The sequence below is a fragment of the Pristiophorus japonicus genome, chromosome 11 (assembly GCF_044704955.1).
Source record: "Pristiophorus japonicus isolate sPriJap1 chromosome 11, sPriJap1.hap1, whole genome shotgun sequence".
Lineage (NCBI taxonomy): Eukaryota > Metazoa > Chordata > Chondrichthyes > Pristiophoridae > Pristiophorus > Pristiophorus japonicus.
The window spans coordinates 70,509,158-70,526,278 of NC_091987.1; the positions used below are offsets into that span (position 1 = coordinate 70,509,158).

Below are 17,121 nucleotides of genomic sequence, written 5' to 3' on the forward strand. Positions count from 1 at the left end.
CGAGGTGCTCAGTGCCCTCCCAGATGTGCTTGAAGGGATAAAGGAGACTGACCCCTAGTGTTTATGAAAGGCTTGAAAAACTTGGGCTTGTCAGTAAAGAGGTGGCTTAGAGAGAGCTTCTTAGCAGTCTTTAAGATAATAAAGCATACAGAAAAGTAAAATCTGGAATATTACTTCAAATTAAACCATGACAACAGGAAAAGAGAGTACAGATTAAAACGAGCAAACAACACCGTTGGGACACATGTCAGGACCTTCTTCATACAAAGAGTGATCAGCATATGGAATGGAGTTCAGGGAAATATAGAGGCATAAACCCTGTAATCGCTTAAGAAATAGTAATTAGGGGATTGTAGCTTGTTTCTGAATGGATGAGCTAAGCTTGGCCTGGTGGTCTTTCACATCCATATCTATCTTGTGAGTTAGTGGAATGCACACTGCTGTGCTAAAGCTTTAACTGTACTAGACACTACCTGTTGGTCTGCTTTATTTATAGATTTATTTGGCTTTGTGGGGATGTTCTAGGCATAATTTTGACTTAGAAGAGTTTGAGGAGATTTTGTTTTTCCTGTGACTTCCAGCACATTATTCACAATTTGAGACCGGTGTTTGAAATGTTTTTTTTAAAGTCCAGTGCGAAATCTTTCCCCTCCCTTCTTCAACAAGTGCCTCATGGCTCAGTACACTCTGTGGTGTGGTACTGAATCAAGAGGTTCAGGTTTGATTCCTGACGTGCTAAATTAGCTAATTCCCGCTACATTGCTGGTGAAGTATCTGCCGTTGATCTCAGTGGCTCTGGGCTAGAGGGAGGCAATATTGGCCAAAATGCCTATCCCTGATCACTATCACACAACACCTTCTGGAAGTGTGCATGGAAAGTTGAGAGATCATGTTGGGTTTGGCTGTGATGCTGCTGATGGTTTGAAAAGCATTCAGTGTTGAGCCACCTTCAGTTATCACTTTCGGGACAGACAGGCAAGCAAGGGGAGAAAGTAAAATCGAAAAACTGAACTCCAGCACTAGAAAACACAGGAAATATAGTGGGAATATTTCCGAAGTAGCAGCACACATAAAATAAAATAGTGACAGAATCCACATCAAGTGAACTGTAGAGCTTTAAAGTGAAGCGGTAAGGGACATTGAGTTCTTGGCAGACTTTCACTTATGTTCTGCTATACCACTGGACTTGGCAAATGCCCACATAGCTCTGCAGAGCTATTTTATGTTTGCATTTGTACAACTTATTTGGCTGATTCATATAACTTTTGATTATTAATAGTTTTTCCAAGTATTATTTTGTCTGTGAGCATTGCTGGGAAAGTGGTATTAAAATCACAAAATACTTTCGTTAGCTACTTACACAGGCACTTCTAAAGCAAAAGAAAGTTATTGTTACTTAACCTAGTAATTGGTGTTGATTATAGACACTGATGCTGGCAGCAAATGTGCAATAGTGGCCAAGAATATGGAGAGCTAATTGTAATGCACGATTCCAGTCAGTTTCTGCCTGACCTGAAATGACTGCCTAAGAGCGGATGGTATTATGTACTATTGCACCTAAGCTATGCATTAGCCTTGTCCTGCTTGTTTCCTGGATAATTGCTGGTTAAAGGAGGAGCTCCGTGATTTGAGTTTGTAATGTGGTAGCTGGGCCAGATTCCTGTCTGTCTGGATTCAGTAAGGACCTTGTGTTTCACTGAGTTTCAATGTAAGTTCATTACACTAGGAGTTCCTTTCATTGCTCCTCCTGCAATTGATTTAGCGGAGAGGCAGGAGCAGAGAAAAGGTGCCAGATGGCACCAAAGATGTACAGTTCAGCCCCGACTTTATGCTACTCGTTGCAGCTACAGAAACAGACACATGTACCTGGCAGTGATTGAAAAGCACTGTCTCCAGAGGCTGAGGTTTAGTAGGGAGATACTTTCAGAGTTGTGTTACCTGCTTTAGGAAGAACTGCAGATGCGATTTTAATAGATCGGAGTCTGATGATACCATTGAGCCCCAACTACAATTTTTACTCTTGCCTGAGTACGAAAGCTGTAATAGCTGCCCCGTCAGGTAAATACAGGAGGAAGAGGATCTGGAATTAGAAGAGGCCATTTAAGGCAAGCTGCTTTCACTTTCCTTGTGCTCCTCCTGGCCCCACAAGGAACGTTTAGGCCTCCCCTGCTCCAGGCCCCTCCCCACTCCTTCAAGGTTCCCAGAAGTCAGATCAGTTCAGTACCTCTCACAAACAAACCATTTATTATGTGAAAAGCATTAATCGCCCCTCAGTTCCTTGTTTTTTTTTATTGTCTTGCCTGGTTCTCTTTAAAAGTACATTTCTTTGAAAGTCATACATAAATCTGAGTTCAACTACAATTACGCCAGCCAGATATTTCATCTCAACTTCTCAAATACAATAAATTCCTTTTGATAGTTTAAAGAAAAAACTGCTGCCGTGCAATACTGCCATCTATGTGCCTGTAATTGGGCAGTTCTTTTTATTCATTTTTAAAGCTTAATTTAAATTTCATGCACTTTATAATGGGTAGCTAGCAGAAATAAGTGTTTGTAGAAAATATGTTCAGCTGCTTTTAGAGTTTCTCAACATATTAATTTCTCAAAAATAAACTAGTTAATTTAATGTGAATAAATACAAGGGATTGATAGAAAGTTAAGTTAGATCAATTTCTGATTATGTCTAAGACATTTGAGGATAGAAATGTGGTTCCTGCACCTACCAGGCCTCAATTTTCCCCATATTAAAGAGAATGGGTGAAAACAATGTCATACAGCTAGTTGGATTTCTACTCCTTGATATGCACTGATCAAAAGCTGCTTTAAAATTATAGCTAATTTGAAAACAAAGCATTGATACTACACGCATTCCTAGTATTTATAGTAGTGGTCAAATGGTAATAGTCATGAAATACTGGTTAATTACTACGTACTTTCTAACTCTAGTAATAGAGAACAGTGACAGGTTGAACTATAAGACATCTAATGGGAAAATGGGGTACCGCATCCATTCACTAACCAGTTTCAATCTTAATGGCATACTTTATGCATTTTGTTACTGCATCTGTTCGGTATTGTTAGTCTTCTCCCAGAGATCTGTGAACCAATGTTTGTTTCCTTTCCAATGCTTCCTGGTACTTTACTCCTTATGATCAGCCTAAAATCAAGGTGTAAATGCATGCCTTTGTTATCTCTAGACTTGACTATTCCAACTCACTCCTGGCTGGCCTCCCACATTCTACCCTACATAAACTAAGATGATCTAAAACTCGGCTGTCCGTGTCCTAACTCGCACCTAGTCCCGCTCACCCAACACCCCTGTGCTCGTTGACCTACATTGGTTTCCAGTTAAGCAACACCTCGATTTCAAAATTCTCATCCTTATTTTCAAATCCCTCCATGGCCTCGCCCCTCCCTATTTCTGTAACCTCCTCCAGCCCCACAATCTCTCTCCCCCGAGATGTGTGTGCTCCTCTAATTCTGCCCTCTTGAGCATCCCTGATTATAATCACTCAACTATTGGTGGCCGTGCCTTCTGTTGCCTAGGCCCAAAGCTCTGGAACTCCCTGCCTAAACCTCTCCCTCTCTACCTCCTTCAAGATGCTCCTTAAAACATACCTCTGTGACCATGATTTTGGTCACCTGCGCTAATTTCTACTTATACTGCTCGGTGTCAAATTTTTAAAATCCTGTGAAGTGCTTTGGGAGGTTTTACTATGTTAAAGGTGCTATATAAATGCAAGTTGTTGTTGTTGTAAATGCTTGGAGAAGTGCTAGTGAAGTTGCGAAATAATGTACCATCACTTCATAGTGGAGAACCATGGCTCAAGGAACCATGTGCTGCCAGAATTTACTGTGAATTTCTAACAAGTCAATTTGTTTGTATAATGACAGAAAGGCTAGATGCCTCAGGTAAGTAGAGTTATTAAAGGCAATCTGTGGAAGTCATTATAGTAATGGGAGGACAGAAGGAATTTGAACTCCAATGATATTGACTTGAAATTGTGGTCGGGAGAAAAAAAGGCATCCTAAATCATTTCTGGTCTCAATAATAATGACTACAGTAAATAGGAATGCTTTGCACTTGGAATTAATTTATTTTATTTGACTGTATTTTCTTAAATGGGATCTATTGTTGTGGATTATTCAACAGGCGAAAGGCTGAGTCAGGGGAATCGGACATTGACTTGGAGCCTGCTGTGGAACGGACCCTAAAGGATGAAATTCAGACAATCACAAATATCAAAGCCTCAGGAAAAATTAGGTGAGGCTCAATTGTCAACCAAAAAAAAAGGAATTACATGTGATATAATTTTTACATTAAACAAAACTCTTTGGTCAGTGCTGAGAAAGCTCCCATTCACAGAGATTAGGTTGCATTTTTCAAACATTAAGTAAAAATTTAAAAAAAGATTGCACCTCTCTTATCCGGGACTCCCTTATTCGGCACCACCCCTCGTCCGGAACCATTCCCGGGTGGCGCATGCGCAGAACGCGACCGTCAAAATCCTATTCACCAATATAATCTTTCTCTTCAATCGGCTTCCTCCTCCTCATTGCCCTGCTGGAACTCCTGCAGCCACAGCCCTCAGGCCGGCCGCCCCTCCACACAGTGCTCCCTCCGGGGGGTCGGGCCAATGCTTCTGGGCCTGCCGGGGCTCGCCGACTCTTCTGGGCCCGCCGGCTTTTTGAGGCCCCCTGCACACTGATTGGCTGGACTGACTGTCAGTCAGGCAATCATCGCACACACATACTTACCCCAGCAACAGCACTTAAAGACGCAGTCCACCCAAACACGTGACCACCCCTCATCCGGCAAAATCCCTCGTTCGGGACAGGCCAGGTCCCAAGGGTGCCGGATAAGGGAGGTTCATCCTGTATATGTTTGTTCTTCACACAGTTTGAATAGCAACTCACTGAAATATTAGAGCAGCATTCCTTTGACACTCTTTTTAAAAAAAAAAACTGTCTTGATATCTGTGGATAAAATTAAAATGAAGGGAGTTTGCTTTCAAGTCAAAAGCTTGGAACTCTGAAACATCACAGAGTGTGTATTGGGCTCTGCTTTGTGTACACCGGTGTGTATTGGGTTATGCATTGTTACATGGGCAAAAGATAGACTGATGGATTGCGCTTTATTTCTGTTGTATAGTGTACCTGCAGGTTTATCCTGCTGTTTAGTTATGACTTTACGCATGCATAAGAAAGTGTATTATATCTAATTGAAGAGCTATTTCACTAATCTTGACCTATATTACCAGCATATAAAGGGAAAGTGGTTCAGTTTCCTTAGCTGACGTTGGTGCAGAAACTAGAAATGAACAGTTTAGATTAATTGCTTTGCTGAACAGTCGTTGTTGCCTCCATCTTTAGAGGATGCCTTTAATCTTGAATTTACGCACATCACTCAGTACCGTGAATGAATTCTAGTTTAGTGTGTTCATTCTTGGAATATGATTTATTGCAACTTTTAACCTCTTGATCCTGATACTTTTTTTTGCTGTAGATCTTTCAGTTTTCTTTTCGTGCCAAACGGGGAACTAAAGGTTGTGATGCTGCTGCAGAACAACACTGTTGAGGCCTACAGTCTGAACCCAACAGTGAAAACACCAGAGTGGACAAAGATGGCCAGGATAACCATTGCAGGCCACAGGACAGATGCAAGGACCCTTGCCTTCAGTTCGGATAACATTGCAGTACTCTCTGCTTCAGCTGAGACGGTCAAAATATGGAACAGGTTTGGACATATTACATCTGCATGCATTTGACAGTGCCACTTGACTTCCTGTTACTTTTTTGTCTCAGTTTTTCTGTCAACATTTGCCCATTTTAAGTTCTTGTGTCCACACTTAATACAATTTCACCGATGTAAACTTGTGAGCAAAGGAGCCGATGCAGTCATGGATGACTGTGCAACAACTCTGTGCTGTCAAGCACATTGGATGTCATCTTGGTTTTTTTATCTGCAGTGTTTTTTTTTTCCTTGGGTAAATTACTGTTATCCTTAATTTTCAACTTTTAATTAAAGATTTATTTTGTTTTTAATTTTAGAACAATTGATTTAATCTTTTAATAGTTTTAAATTTACCATTTTCAGCAGGAGTCAGGTTGTCCTTCCGCGCCTTAATATGGCCTGCTGTGGAAATATGAACAATAACAGGCAGGAAAAGACACTCTGGCCCATCCAGCCTGTCCCATGCAACTGCAATGTCTTGTGCATCACAATGTATACACTCCCCACCCCACCCGGAAGCCATGTGATCTCCTGGGAGAGGTGAAAAAACAGAAAAAAAGCCAAGGCAATTAAGGGGAAAAAACTGAAATTTCTCTTCGACCCCTGTTCGACAATCAAAACTAGCCCAGGAGACCACTCTGGCCCTAATTAATGCTATACAGTACCTAAATTTTGCATGAGTTAATCTCCGTCCCAGGTCCAGCTCTCGTTTGAAGGAATTCAGAGAATCAGAGTTCACCACACAAGCATGCAGCCTGTTCTACAGGTCCACTATTCTCCGGGAAAAGAACCATCTCCTAACATCTAACCTAGTTTTGGGCTTCCATAATTTAAGATTGTGGCTCTTGGACCTCCCTAACCTATTTAATTGAAAAACTGTCTACACCAACACATTCTATTCCCTTCATCATCTTACACACCTCGATCAAATCACCCCATAGCCTATGCTCTAAAATATGGAGACCCAGCACTTTGAGCCTATTTTGGTAACTGAGGTGCTTTAAACTAGGAATTAATCTTGTGGCCCTCCTCTGCATCCTTTTTAAAGCCTTACTATCATCCACCATGTGAGGAGACCAAAATTGGCCACAGTATTCTGATTGAAATCTGACCAAGGTCTCGTACAGGGACAAAATATGTCTTCAAGATTTTATTTTTAACTGTATATTTCTTTGAAGGTTTTTAAGTATTAAGACTCGCTCTCTTATTTTTAAATGCTAAAAACACTTTTCATTTGTTAGGCTCTGGGCCGCTCCGCTCTTGCGTTGCCTTGTCCGCTATCGTCCCCCTGCTCGTGATTTATCTTTAGGCAGTATGAAGCGAACAGCATACACGATGAATGGAGTGTGTGTGTGTTCATCTATGCAAATCTGGGTCCTATTATGTCAACAGGACACACAACGACATTTTAAGCAGTGCCTGAGTGGGGAAGGTGCTATGGCTTTCCCACCAAGCTAAAGCAAGTCGGCAGCTAGTGAGAATGATGAAGAGGCCCACCAGATAAGTTTAAAATGTTCTTTGTGTGGCCAGGATGAGCAGACGTGCTCCTCCGGGACCCACAAGGAAAGTTGTGGCCTCCCCTGCCATCTCCTCCCCTCTTCCCTCCTGAAATCCCCTCCCCATTACTTGCATGGAAACTGACTGCCCAATCTCCGCCTGCTCGAAGTTGCTATGCGTCCTCCCCACCTCCATTCCGGGTGTGAAGTTAACTGCAGCATTTAGTTTGGGCCCAGCAGTTAATATACTCCTGGCCTGAAACGTCTGCATTCTGCATTCTCCCTACCTGCAGAAAAGCTGCTCCGGGTTAAAATTAGCCCCTTGGTGATGACTCCACATGAACAATGCCACAGGAGATCAACTAACATATAAGGGAAAGGATAATTCAGTACTGAACTGTAAATCAAATGTCTACACAGGTAACCCTAATCATCACTAATGGGTGGGGAGTCACTTTCTGTGTTCCTGCATTTTCAGAATCTAGTTGAGTAGCATTGTACTAGTATAGTGAAAACTTAAGTGCAATCAACGAGGGTGCACAGTAAAGTTGCCAAAGTTGCATGTATGGCACTATCAACTAATGAACAATTTAGGATTTTTATTTAAAATGTAACAACTTGCTTATATTAGGCATGCACATATGTAAATCCACTAATATTCGACTTGCATATATGTAAATTCAATGTCTGTGGTTTGTTTACACTAGTCTAGACCATCTTTTTGGTTGACAACATTGGGAAACCAATGAAGTACACTGTCGTATGTTATAACACAATTTCCAAATTCAAGTGGTAAATTAGTTTTATACACTTAATGGGCTCAAATTTCCCCAGGAGTTGCCCCACTTTTTTTGGAGTAACTTTAAAAATCGCAAATTTCCCCATTTAACTTGCTCCAGTGTAAGTCAGTTAGTTAGGTTTTAGGGGGCTTTACCAGACACTTACGCCTGTTTTGGCCATAGAAGCAAATTTGGCCAGCTAAAAGTTACTCCAAACTAACTTAGGCCAGTGTATGTGGCCACTTTTGTAGGCACAGAAAAACCTTACCTACATTTAAGAAATCGGTGCAGGTAGCCAGAGATGTTGGGGGTAAGGGAGGGGGGAGAGTTAGAGGATTCTAAAGCACTAAACACCTTCACAGCATTAGCACAACATCTCCACAACATCATCAAAAATAAAGGAAAGATAAATCAGCTACTGAAAATAGAGCAGTCTTGCCTTGCCGACTGCAGAACGCACCGGCTAGCCTTTTGGCTAGGGTTAGGGGCGGCAAGCACGCATGACTGTAGGGGTGAGGGATTTATTAATTTATTTTTTTACAGTTGTTCCTAAATGTTGTGTGGTGATAATGGAACGTGATTCAGTCTTAATGCAAAATAGCTTTTATTGGAAAGTTTACAATGCAGAACAACAACAACAATAAAGAAAGGCTGCACCCATCCCTCACCTGCATCTCGGGGAAAGTGCACTTCCTCATAGGATCGGTGATGGTGGTGGCGGGGGTGGGTGGGGGGGTGGGGGGGGCGGTTGGGGGCTCGGCTTGGGTCCCACCGGTGGCTGGTGCGTGGATTGAAGTGGGAATGGCATTTGAGTATCCGGCCTTTGTGCCCTTATTGCAGCAGCTAGCTCCCTCATGGCATCTACCATCGTTTGCCTGCCCTCAGTTCCAGTCTCAGTGCTGATATTTCTCCCGACAGTGTCGCTACCTCATCACGCACCCCACTGATGGTCGTTGCGAGTGATCTTGTAAGGGCATTGGTCTCCTCACCCAATGATATAACCTGATTAACATCTGATGAAGACTGCATCTCAGGAGAGACTGGTCGGCTTCTCCTTCCCCTCACCGTGGGTCTGCCTAGTGACACCCCTCCAGTGTGAGGCACAGGCTGGGATGGTGGGGCACTGGGTATCCCAACATGCATTTCACCACCGCCACTGGGACCCGCAACCTCGGAAGGTGTGAAACCATGGAATGTCGCCACGGAGCTCATGGAGGTTTCTGGCAGTGTGATGCCCTGTACTATGGACTGATCCATATTACGATCAGCATTCTCCCATGAACACATTTCCATGGACCCCTCCCACCGCCCCCCCCCCCCCCCCACCCGCCTTGGTCTGGAGCACACGCATCTGGATCTTCTAGTGGATGTTCAGGATTGTCGTCTTCTTCTGCAAAATACAACAGAACAGTCAAATAGTTAGCAGCACAGGGATGGCAGGATGGGTGGCATGAGTAGTCTCACGCGAAGCAAGCCAGTCAGCAGGTTGATTTGAAGGCGAGCGATGCATTTTAATGACTCAACCTCACCCTCGCGTGTGGGTCCAGCTTGTGCAGAGCTGATTCTTTTTCTTCCGGTGCGACTCAGCAACGCAGCAACTCTCTGTTCCAGGGGTGATAGTTGGTGCAGATTTGGCAGCCCTCTTCCTGTTCTAAGTCTTTCCCTTTTATTGTGGGCCAATTTCTTCTGCAAAGATGAAAATATAACTTTTCACACATGGTGCGCTTCTGATGGGTGGGACATATACAGATGGTCACATTTTCAATTGCAATTCCATTTAAAGATGAAGATATTACTTACACTCACTACTTGACCAATGTCCTGCCAGTTCTTTTTGCACTGGCTTCCAGATCTTGCGGTATTCACCCCTGTGGAGTATTCTTCTGCAACTAGGTTGCATCATCTTCTCATTTCTTTGGGTGGGACTTTTGTGGGACCACTCTTACTGATATCCAACTCCAGTCGTTTGTCCTCAGTGACAGTGACTAGTTTCTCCACTTCCTCATGGAGGAAATTATTTGTTCTTGTTGCACGCTCTTGCGTCTTTGGTGTATTGGAGTTACACTCAGGTTATCTTGAAAAATCACAGTTCTCACCTTTCTCCCACCTATGCAGCACTCCTTTCCACTCCCTCAGCCACCCAAAATTCACTATTCACACCTCACCTTTATATATGGTCCATTGCGAATGCTGTTGAGGCACTGAGGACGTTCTCCCTTTAATTGGCCGATTGCCAAGCTTCCTGCTCCATTGTGCATGCGTGCACGTTGAAACGGACATGCGCCCCCCTGCCGGCACGCGGAGACGCTGGGCCCAAGCCCCGCCCCTCCTGCCAGCTGCGCTGAGCAAGCGCGGCCGAAGCTCTGGCCTCCGCAGGCTCTGAGCGCCACGCCACGGGACCAGAACGATGAAGGAGTGGCCAAATTAATAGGCAGATTTTCGGCTTTTTTTTGGCCCACAAAGTCGGTGTATCACGGCTAACTACACTGCTCCAGGGGCCCAAGTTTCCCCAGGAGTTGCGCCGTTTTTTTTTGGAGCAATTAGATTTTTTAGGAGTAACTTAAAAATTGCAATTCTCCCCATTTAAGTTGCTCCAGTGTAAGTGAGTTAGTTAGGTTTTTTTTAGTTTTTTTTTCAAAATGGGGTGTTACAAGCCACTTAGGCCTGTTTTGGGCATTTAAGCAAGTTTAGCCAGCTAAAACTCCAAACTAAGTTAGGCCTGAGTAAGTGGCCACTTTTGTACATTCTGAAAAACCTTGCGGTGAATTAAGAGATCAGCGCAGGTAGCCTCCAAATGACAGTGTTATGATAGGAATGCTAGTTTTTTTTTTAAATCCCAAGCAGTGAGACTGGACAGGGTGTAGATGCTATCAGCCTGATTAACCGGAGTATATTTTTTGTAAAGATAGTTAGATATTAAAGTACTGGAAAATCTTTGAAAATTCTTTTCTCGCCCCCCGCCCCCCGCTGGATCAAAACTCTTCCCCTCCCCCTCCCCCCCTGATCAAAACTCTTCCCCTCCCCCTTCCCCTCTCCCCCGATCAAAACTCTTCCCCCCCCCCCCCCCCCCCCGCCACCAACTTGTCTCTTGTAGCCCTCAGCACGAGAAGGCTGCGGCCGGCCTGTGCGGCCGGCCACTCAGCCCTGGATAGGGACGGCGAGCGTCGGCCCCTCCCACACAGCCTGCAGCACACACGCTCAGATTCTGGGGGCTAGGAGCTACTGCGCATGCGTGCACACTCTAGCGCGCATGTGCGGAGGTCCCGACACTGTTTTCAGCGCGGGACCTGGCTCCGCCCCCGAATCCAGTTGCCACTCTACGCCACTATGGAGGAGAGGCTGGGGAGCGGCCAAACTCGGCCCGAAGATTTTTGGCGCCTTGGAGTTCTACAAAAGCGGCGCACCTCTGGTGAGTGCGCCAGAAATCTGTACTGGCCAAATTTGGGCCCAAAAGGTGGGCACTGGTTGTGGAGCAGACCTTAACAGCAGTGTTTTTCTAATCCTCAGGTCTACACTGCAGTGTATCAGGACAATGGTTTGTGAATACTCTCTCTGCTCTCTCTTTGTTCCTGGGGATAGACAAATTATCTTAGGAACTAAGGTAAGGCAGACCTTGTTGCAAAGTTCTCGAGCAGCTGTTGTGATATTTCCGATTCAAAGTTAGTTAATTCGAGCTGACTCGATAAGACAATTATAGCATTTTGCAGCATCTAAAATCCACATAAATCTTATTATGTCTATTTCATCGATTGTGGTAAATTGGAATAAATTGAAAAGAAATGATCTTGGCTATAAGGAAGCCTTTTTAGAAAAGAAAATCACCTTCTGAAGGCATTAAATTATACTGGGGTATAGCTCCAAGAGCATCATTATCTGTGTTTGTATGGCTCAGTCACTGAACAGTGCATAGAAACATAGAAACATAGAAAATAGGTGCAGGAGCAGGCCATTCAGCCCTTCTAGCCTGCACCGCCATTCAATGAGTTCATGGCTGAACATGAAACTTCAGTACCCCCTTCCTGCTTTCTCGCCATAACCCTTGATCCCCCGAGTAGTAAGGACTTCATCTAACTCCCTTTTGAATATATTTAGTGAATTGGCCTCAACTACTTTCTGTGGTAGAGAATTCCACAGGTTCACCACTCTCTGGGTGAAGAAGTTTCTCCTCATCTCGGTCCTAAATGGCTTACCCCTTATCCTCAGACTGTGACCCCTGGTTCTGGACTTCCCCAACATTGGGAACATTCTTTCTGCATCTAACCTGTCTAAACCCGTCAGAATTTTAAACGTTTCTATGAGGTCCCCTCTCATTCTTCTGAACTCCAGTGAATACAAGCCCAGTTAATCCAATCTTTCTTGATAGGTCAGTCCCGCCATCCCGGGAATCAGTCTGGTGAACCTTCGCTGCACTCCCTCAATAGCAAGAATGTCCTTCCTCAAGTTAGGAGACCAAAACTGTACACAATACTCCAGGTGTGGCCTCACCAAGGCCCTGTACAACTGTAGCAACACCTCCCTGCCCCTGTATTCAAATCCCCTCGCTATGAAGGCCAACATGCCATTTGCTTTCTTAACCGCCTGCTGTACCTGCATGCCAACCTTCAATGACTGATGTACCATGACACCCAGGTCTCGTTGCACCTTCCCTTTTCCTAATCTGTCACCATTCAGATAATAGTCTGTCTCTCTGTTTTTACCACCAAAGTGGATAACCTCACATTTATCCACATTATACTTCATCTGCCATGCATTTGCCCACTCACCTAACCTATCCAAGTCACTCTGCAGCCTAATAGCATCCTCCTCGCAGCTCACACTGCCACCCAACTTAGTTACCAAGTGAGTCATCAAATGAGATCCTATAAGGAAGCCCATATGAGAGTGACATTGATACCTGCTACTTAAAACAAGCTTTTCTGTATTTGAAGTACCTAATGGAAGAAAAATGAAAATAATACATATAGTGAGTATTAAATCACAGTTCCTGTAATCGCTAGTCTGGACAGTTCCAACTTCTAATCTTTAAAATCGGTCACCTTTCCTTTTGAAAAAATAATCTTAGCATTTCTGTTAGTTCTTGACTTTGAATAGCATTAAAGCAGGGGACACACTCGTAATCTCATGTTTCTGGGCAATTCCGTCAGATGCAAATGTAAGTAAGTAACAGTGTATTGAAAGTCTCCACAAAAACCAGTAGCTGTTGCTTAGAAATGTTACATTATTCTGTTGTCATTGGTTGTTCTCAGAAGAAAAGATCGTATTGAAGTGACATTTTGTCCTTGTCCCACATGTATCAGCAAGTTGAAAATGGTAACCAAGTTCTGTGTTTCACTGGACTTAAGAAATTTCTGTTTGTGAAGGAAATATCACTTCAATTGGTTCCAGGTTGAATTTAGATTGAGCTTGTGTAAATGCTTCCACTGAATCCCCTAGGAGCTTATCATCCCAAAGCACACTGTAATTGTTGTTAAACTAGGAAATTGTATATGTGTGAGGACGTAATCAACTTTCTGACCTACATTGACTCCTGGTCAATGCCTTGCTTTCAAAATTCTCATCCTTGTTTACAAATCCCTCCATGGCCTCGCCCCTCCCTATCTCTGTAATCTCCTCCAGCCCTACAACCCCCCCGCCCCACCTCGAGATATCTGCGCTCCTCTAATTCTGCCCTCTTGAGCATTGGTGGCGGTGCTTTCCATTGCTTAGGCCCTAAGCTCTGGAATTCTTTGCCTAAACCTCTCCTCCTCTCCACCTCTCTTTTTCCTCCTATAAGACGCTCCATAAAACCTATCTCTTTGACCAAGCTTTTGGTCACCTGTCCTAATTCCCCCTTTTGTGACTCGATGTCAAATCTTTTGCCTTATAATACTCCTGTAAAGTGCCTGAGGACATTTTACTATGTTAAAGTCGCTATATAAATACAAGTTATTGCAGTTGATTGTTAATGAGTTTGTCAGTGAAAGAGAGTAAAAAAAAAGTCAGTTTTTAATGTAAAAACAAAAACTTATGACTCTTAAAATAAATGGTCTTAAATCATCAACAGATGTTTCTTTGTGATAGAAAATAGAAGACAGCAAATGTTAGTTTATATGGGTTACAGCTCTGATTATTAGCGCACAGCTGAATGAGATTATACATAAAATGTAGTCATATTTACTGTCCCTGTTTTTTCCTCTCGAGTCTGGAAAGCTACAGCTCTTTGATTTAGCTTCAGGAAATTTGTTGGAGACATTTGTTGCCCATGACGGAGCAGTGTGGTCCATATCACTGGCACCAGACCAGGTAATCCATTTTGCAAGATATTAGCTGTATAGTTTATTTTTAAGTGAGATCTGAAAATTACCTCTCAGTTACCCTTACTCAAATGTCCTTGTAATCCATACCATGCAAGCTGTAATTACTCACCCACACAAACAGAATCTAGTAAATGGATCATTTAAAAATTAGCCTGTTGAAAACCAGGCCACTCTTTTGTCAGCAGGTAAGGAAATATGTAGAAATGGAGTCTGGTTAATAAATGCAGGAGTTAGCTAACCCTTACATCAGAGGAGCTGTTAATCCAATATGTAATTTAATACATCAGTGTATGGTATTCTGGGTGGGGTGGGGGCACTAAAGCCTAGCTGCTACCTGAATAAACATTACAACTGTGGCAGATAGCTTTGAGGGCCTCAGCACCACAGCTACGTGACAAAACTCAGGAGTGTGCAAATGGCAGTAACAGCCTCAATCGATGGCCAGTGTCAAGTAACACGATAGCCTTAACTGTTCTGCCATAGTAGAGAAAACACAGTCTTTGTAATGATTCTGAGAAGAGAATCGTACAATTATATTGCACAGAAGGTTATTTGGCCCACCCTGCCTGTGCGAGCACTCTGAACGAGCTATCAACTTTGTCCCATGTATATCATCTCCAAGATGCACTGCAGCAACTTATCAAGTTTCTTTGACAGCACCTCCTAAACCCACGACCTCTACCATCTAGAAGGACAAGGGCAACAAACGCATGGGAAAACCATCACCTCCAAGTTACACACCATCCTGAATTGAAAATATATTGCTGTTCCTTCCTCGTCGCTGGGTCAAAGTCCTGGAACTTCCTCCCTAACAACACTGTGGGAGTACTTTCACCACACAGGCTGCTGCGGTTCAAGAAGGCAGCTCACCACCAGCTTCTCAAGGGCATTTAGGGACAGGCTTTGCCAGCGACGAGCACATCCCACGAATGAATAAATTTTAAAAAAACACCTCCCACTCCCCTGCCCTTTTTCTATAACCGTTTAACTTTTTCTATTTCAAACAGGTATCCAATAATACTGCGGCAACTTGGCAACTGATTTTTAATAAATTGTTTCTCAGAAGCATAAAGAAAATAAATTACAATGGTGCGGTATTGCATCTCATCTACCCCCATCTCCTCCCAGTAAATGAGAAATGTGCAGTGGCATTCAATCGCAAAGAGGAACCAGACATCATCTCTGGATTAGATTGTAATTGAAATTTGAGATGAAAAGACAACGTCATACATTGAACAGCCCAATCCCATCACAAATATTTTAGGAATGTTCATTACACTGCTTTTACATTTTATTCATCGTTCTTTGTTCTAGCGTGGTTTTGTTACTGGAAGTGCTGACAAGAAGGTGAAATTTTGGGAATTTGAGTTGGTGAAGGATGAAAATTCTACCCAGACAAGGTGAGGAATGTGGGGAAAAATAAATCGAGCTGCTTAATTGAGCAGCAAATAAGGGTTAAAGCTGATTGGGCTCCCATGATAGCTAAGTGGGTTTATCCACTTAGTAGCCAAGCTACATAGTCTTGGAATGGCCCAGATCTGACCATCAGTCTGTGCTGAGTTAACTGACCTCAACACTGCTCAACAAAATCAGCTAGGGGTTCCACTTGTGATTGGGACTAGGCAGACACAAAGCATCATTATTGTTAGTTTATTTGCAACCAAAAATATGTGGTTGATAATACACAGTGCACGTGTGGACCTTGGGCGAGGACAGGATCTCCTCAACTGTGATGCCACTTGCAGTCGGATAGCCTGTTAGCATTTACTCATCCTATGCAACAACAAAACCCTGCATTTATATTGTGCCTTTAACATAAAATAATGCCATGGTGCTTCACAGAGACACATGGAAAAATGGGCACTGAGCCAAAGGAGGAGCCATTAGGAGAGGTGTCCAAAAACTTGGTCAAAGAAGTGGGTTTTAAGGAGGGTTTTAAAGGATGAAAGGAAAGTGGAGAGGAGGAGGAGGGATTTTTGGCGGGAATTTCAGAACTTGACTGAAAGCACAACCTCCAGTGTTCAGGAAAAGGGAGGGGATGGAATAAAATAGTTTGGAGTCCGAGGAATGCAGTGTGTTTGGGGGGGGGGGGATAATTGTAAAGGTAAAGGAGGTTACAGTGAATGGGAGGGCTTAGGCCATGGAGGAATTTAAACATAAGGATGAGATTTGTAAATTTGAGGCATTGGGAGACTGGGAGTTAATATACTTCAGAGAGCTTAGGAATGATGAGTGAGCAGGACTTGATTTGGAATAGGATGTAGGCTGCAGAGCTTTGGATGAGCTGCAGTTTACGGAAAGTGGAGGATGAGAGGCGGGCCAAGAGAGCACTGGGGTGATAGAGTCTGGAAAAGCATGAATGGACTGATGGGTGTGGAAGAGGAGATGGAGGCGATATGGCATCAGAAAATCAGCTCAGGATAAGGCCTAAGGGAGCTTGTGGTGGAGCCAGATCTGATGATGGAATGGTTTGACAAATGTGCACCGAGTGCATTCAAGTTTGCGGTTCTTGGACTTGAGGAAGCAAAGATGGGGGCTGCACCAAGGGGAACAGCTACAATGGGAGACAATTAAAGTTTTACCGGGGATGAGGGCATCGAAGATGAAGTTGAGGGATTGACTGAACAAGTCAATGGTTACAGAGCTATTGACCTGACTTGAAGGGGTTGACTTAGAGAGACAGACTATTATCTGAATGGTGACAGATTAGGAAAAGGGGAGGTGCAACGAGACCTGGGTGTCATGGTACATCAGTCATTGAAGGTTGGCATGCAGGTACAGCAGGCGGTTAAGAAAGCAAATGGCATGTTGGCCTT

The 17,121-nt window shown here is 43.5% G+C and overlaps 1 protein-coding gene across 4 annotated transcripts in view; it reads left to right on the plus strand.

The window, feature by feature from the left end:
* Nucleotides 1-17,121, plus strand: part of wdr3 (WD repeat domain 3) — a 57,437-nt gene that overhangs the window by 16,255 nt on the left and 24,061 nt on the right. For all 4 annotated transcript variants that reach the window (XM_070893511.1, XM_070893510.1, XM_070893509.1 and 1 more), the window contains 5 exons: nt 4,154-4,264; nt 5,507-5,737; nt 11,517-11,610; nt 14,190-14,291; nt 15,620-15,705. In XM_070893511.1, coding sequence (XP_070749612.1) covers nt 4,154-4,264; nt 5,507-5,737; nt 11,517-11,610; nt 14,190-14,291; nt 15,620-15,705 — 624 coding nt within the window. The remainder of the gene's footprint in view (nt 1-4,153; nt 4,265-5,506; nt 5,738-11,516; nt 11,611-14,189; nt 14,292-15,619; nt 15,706-17,121) is intronic.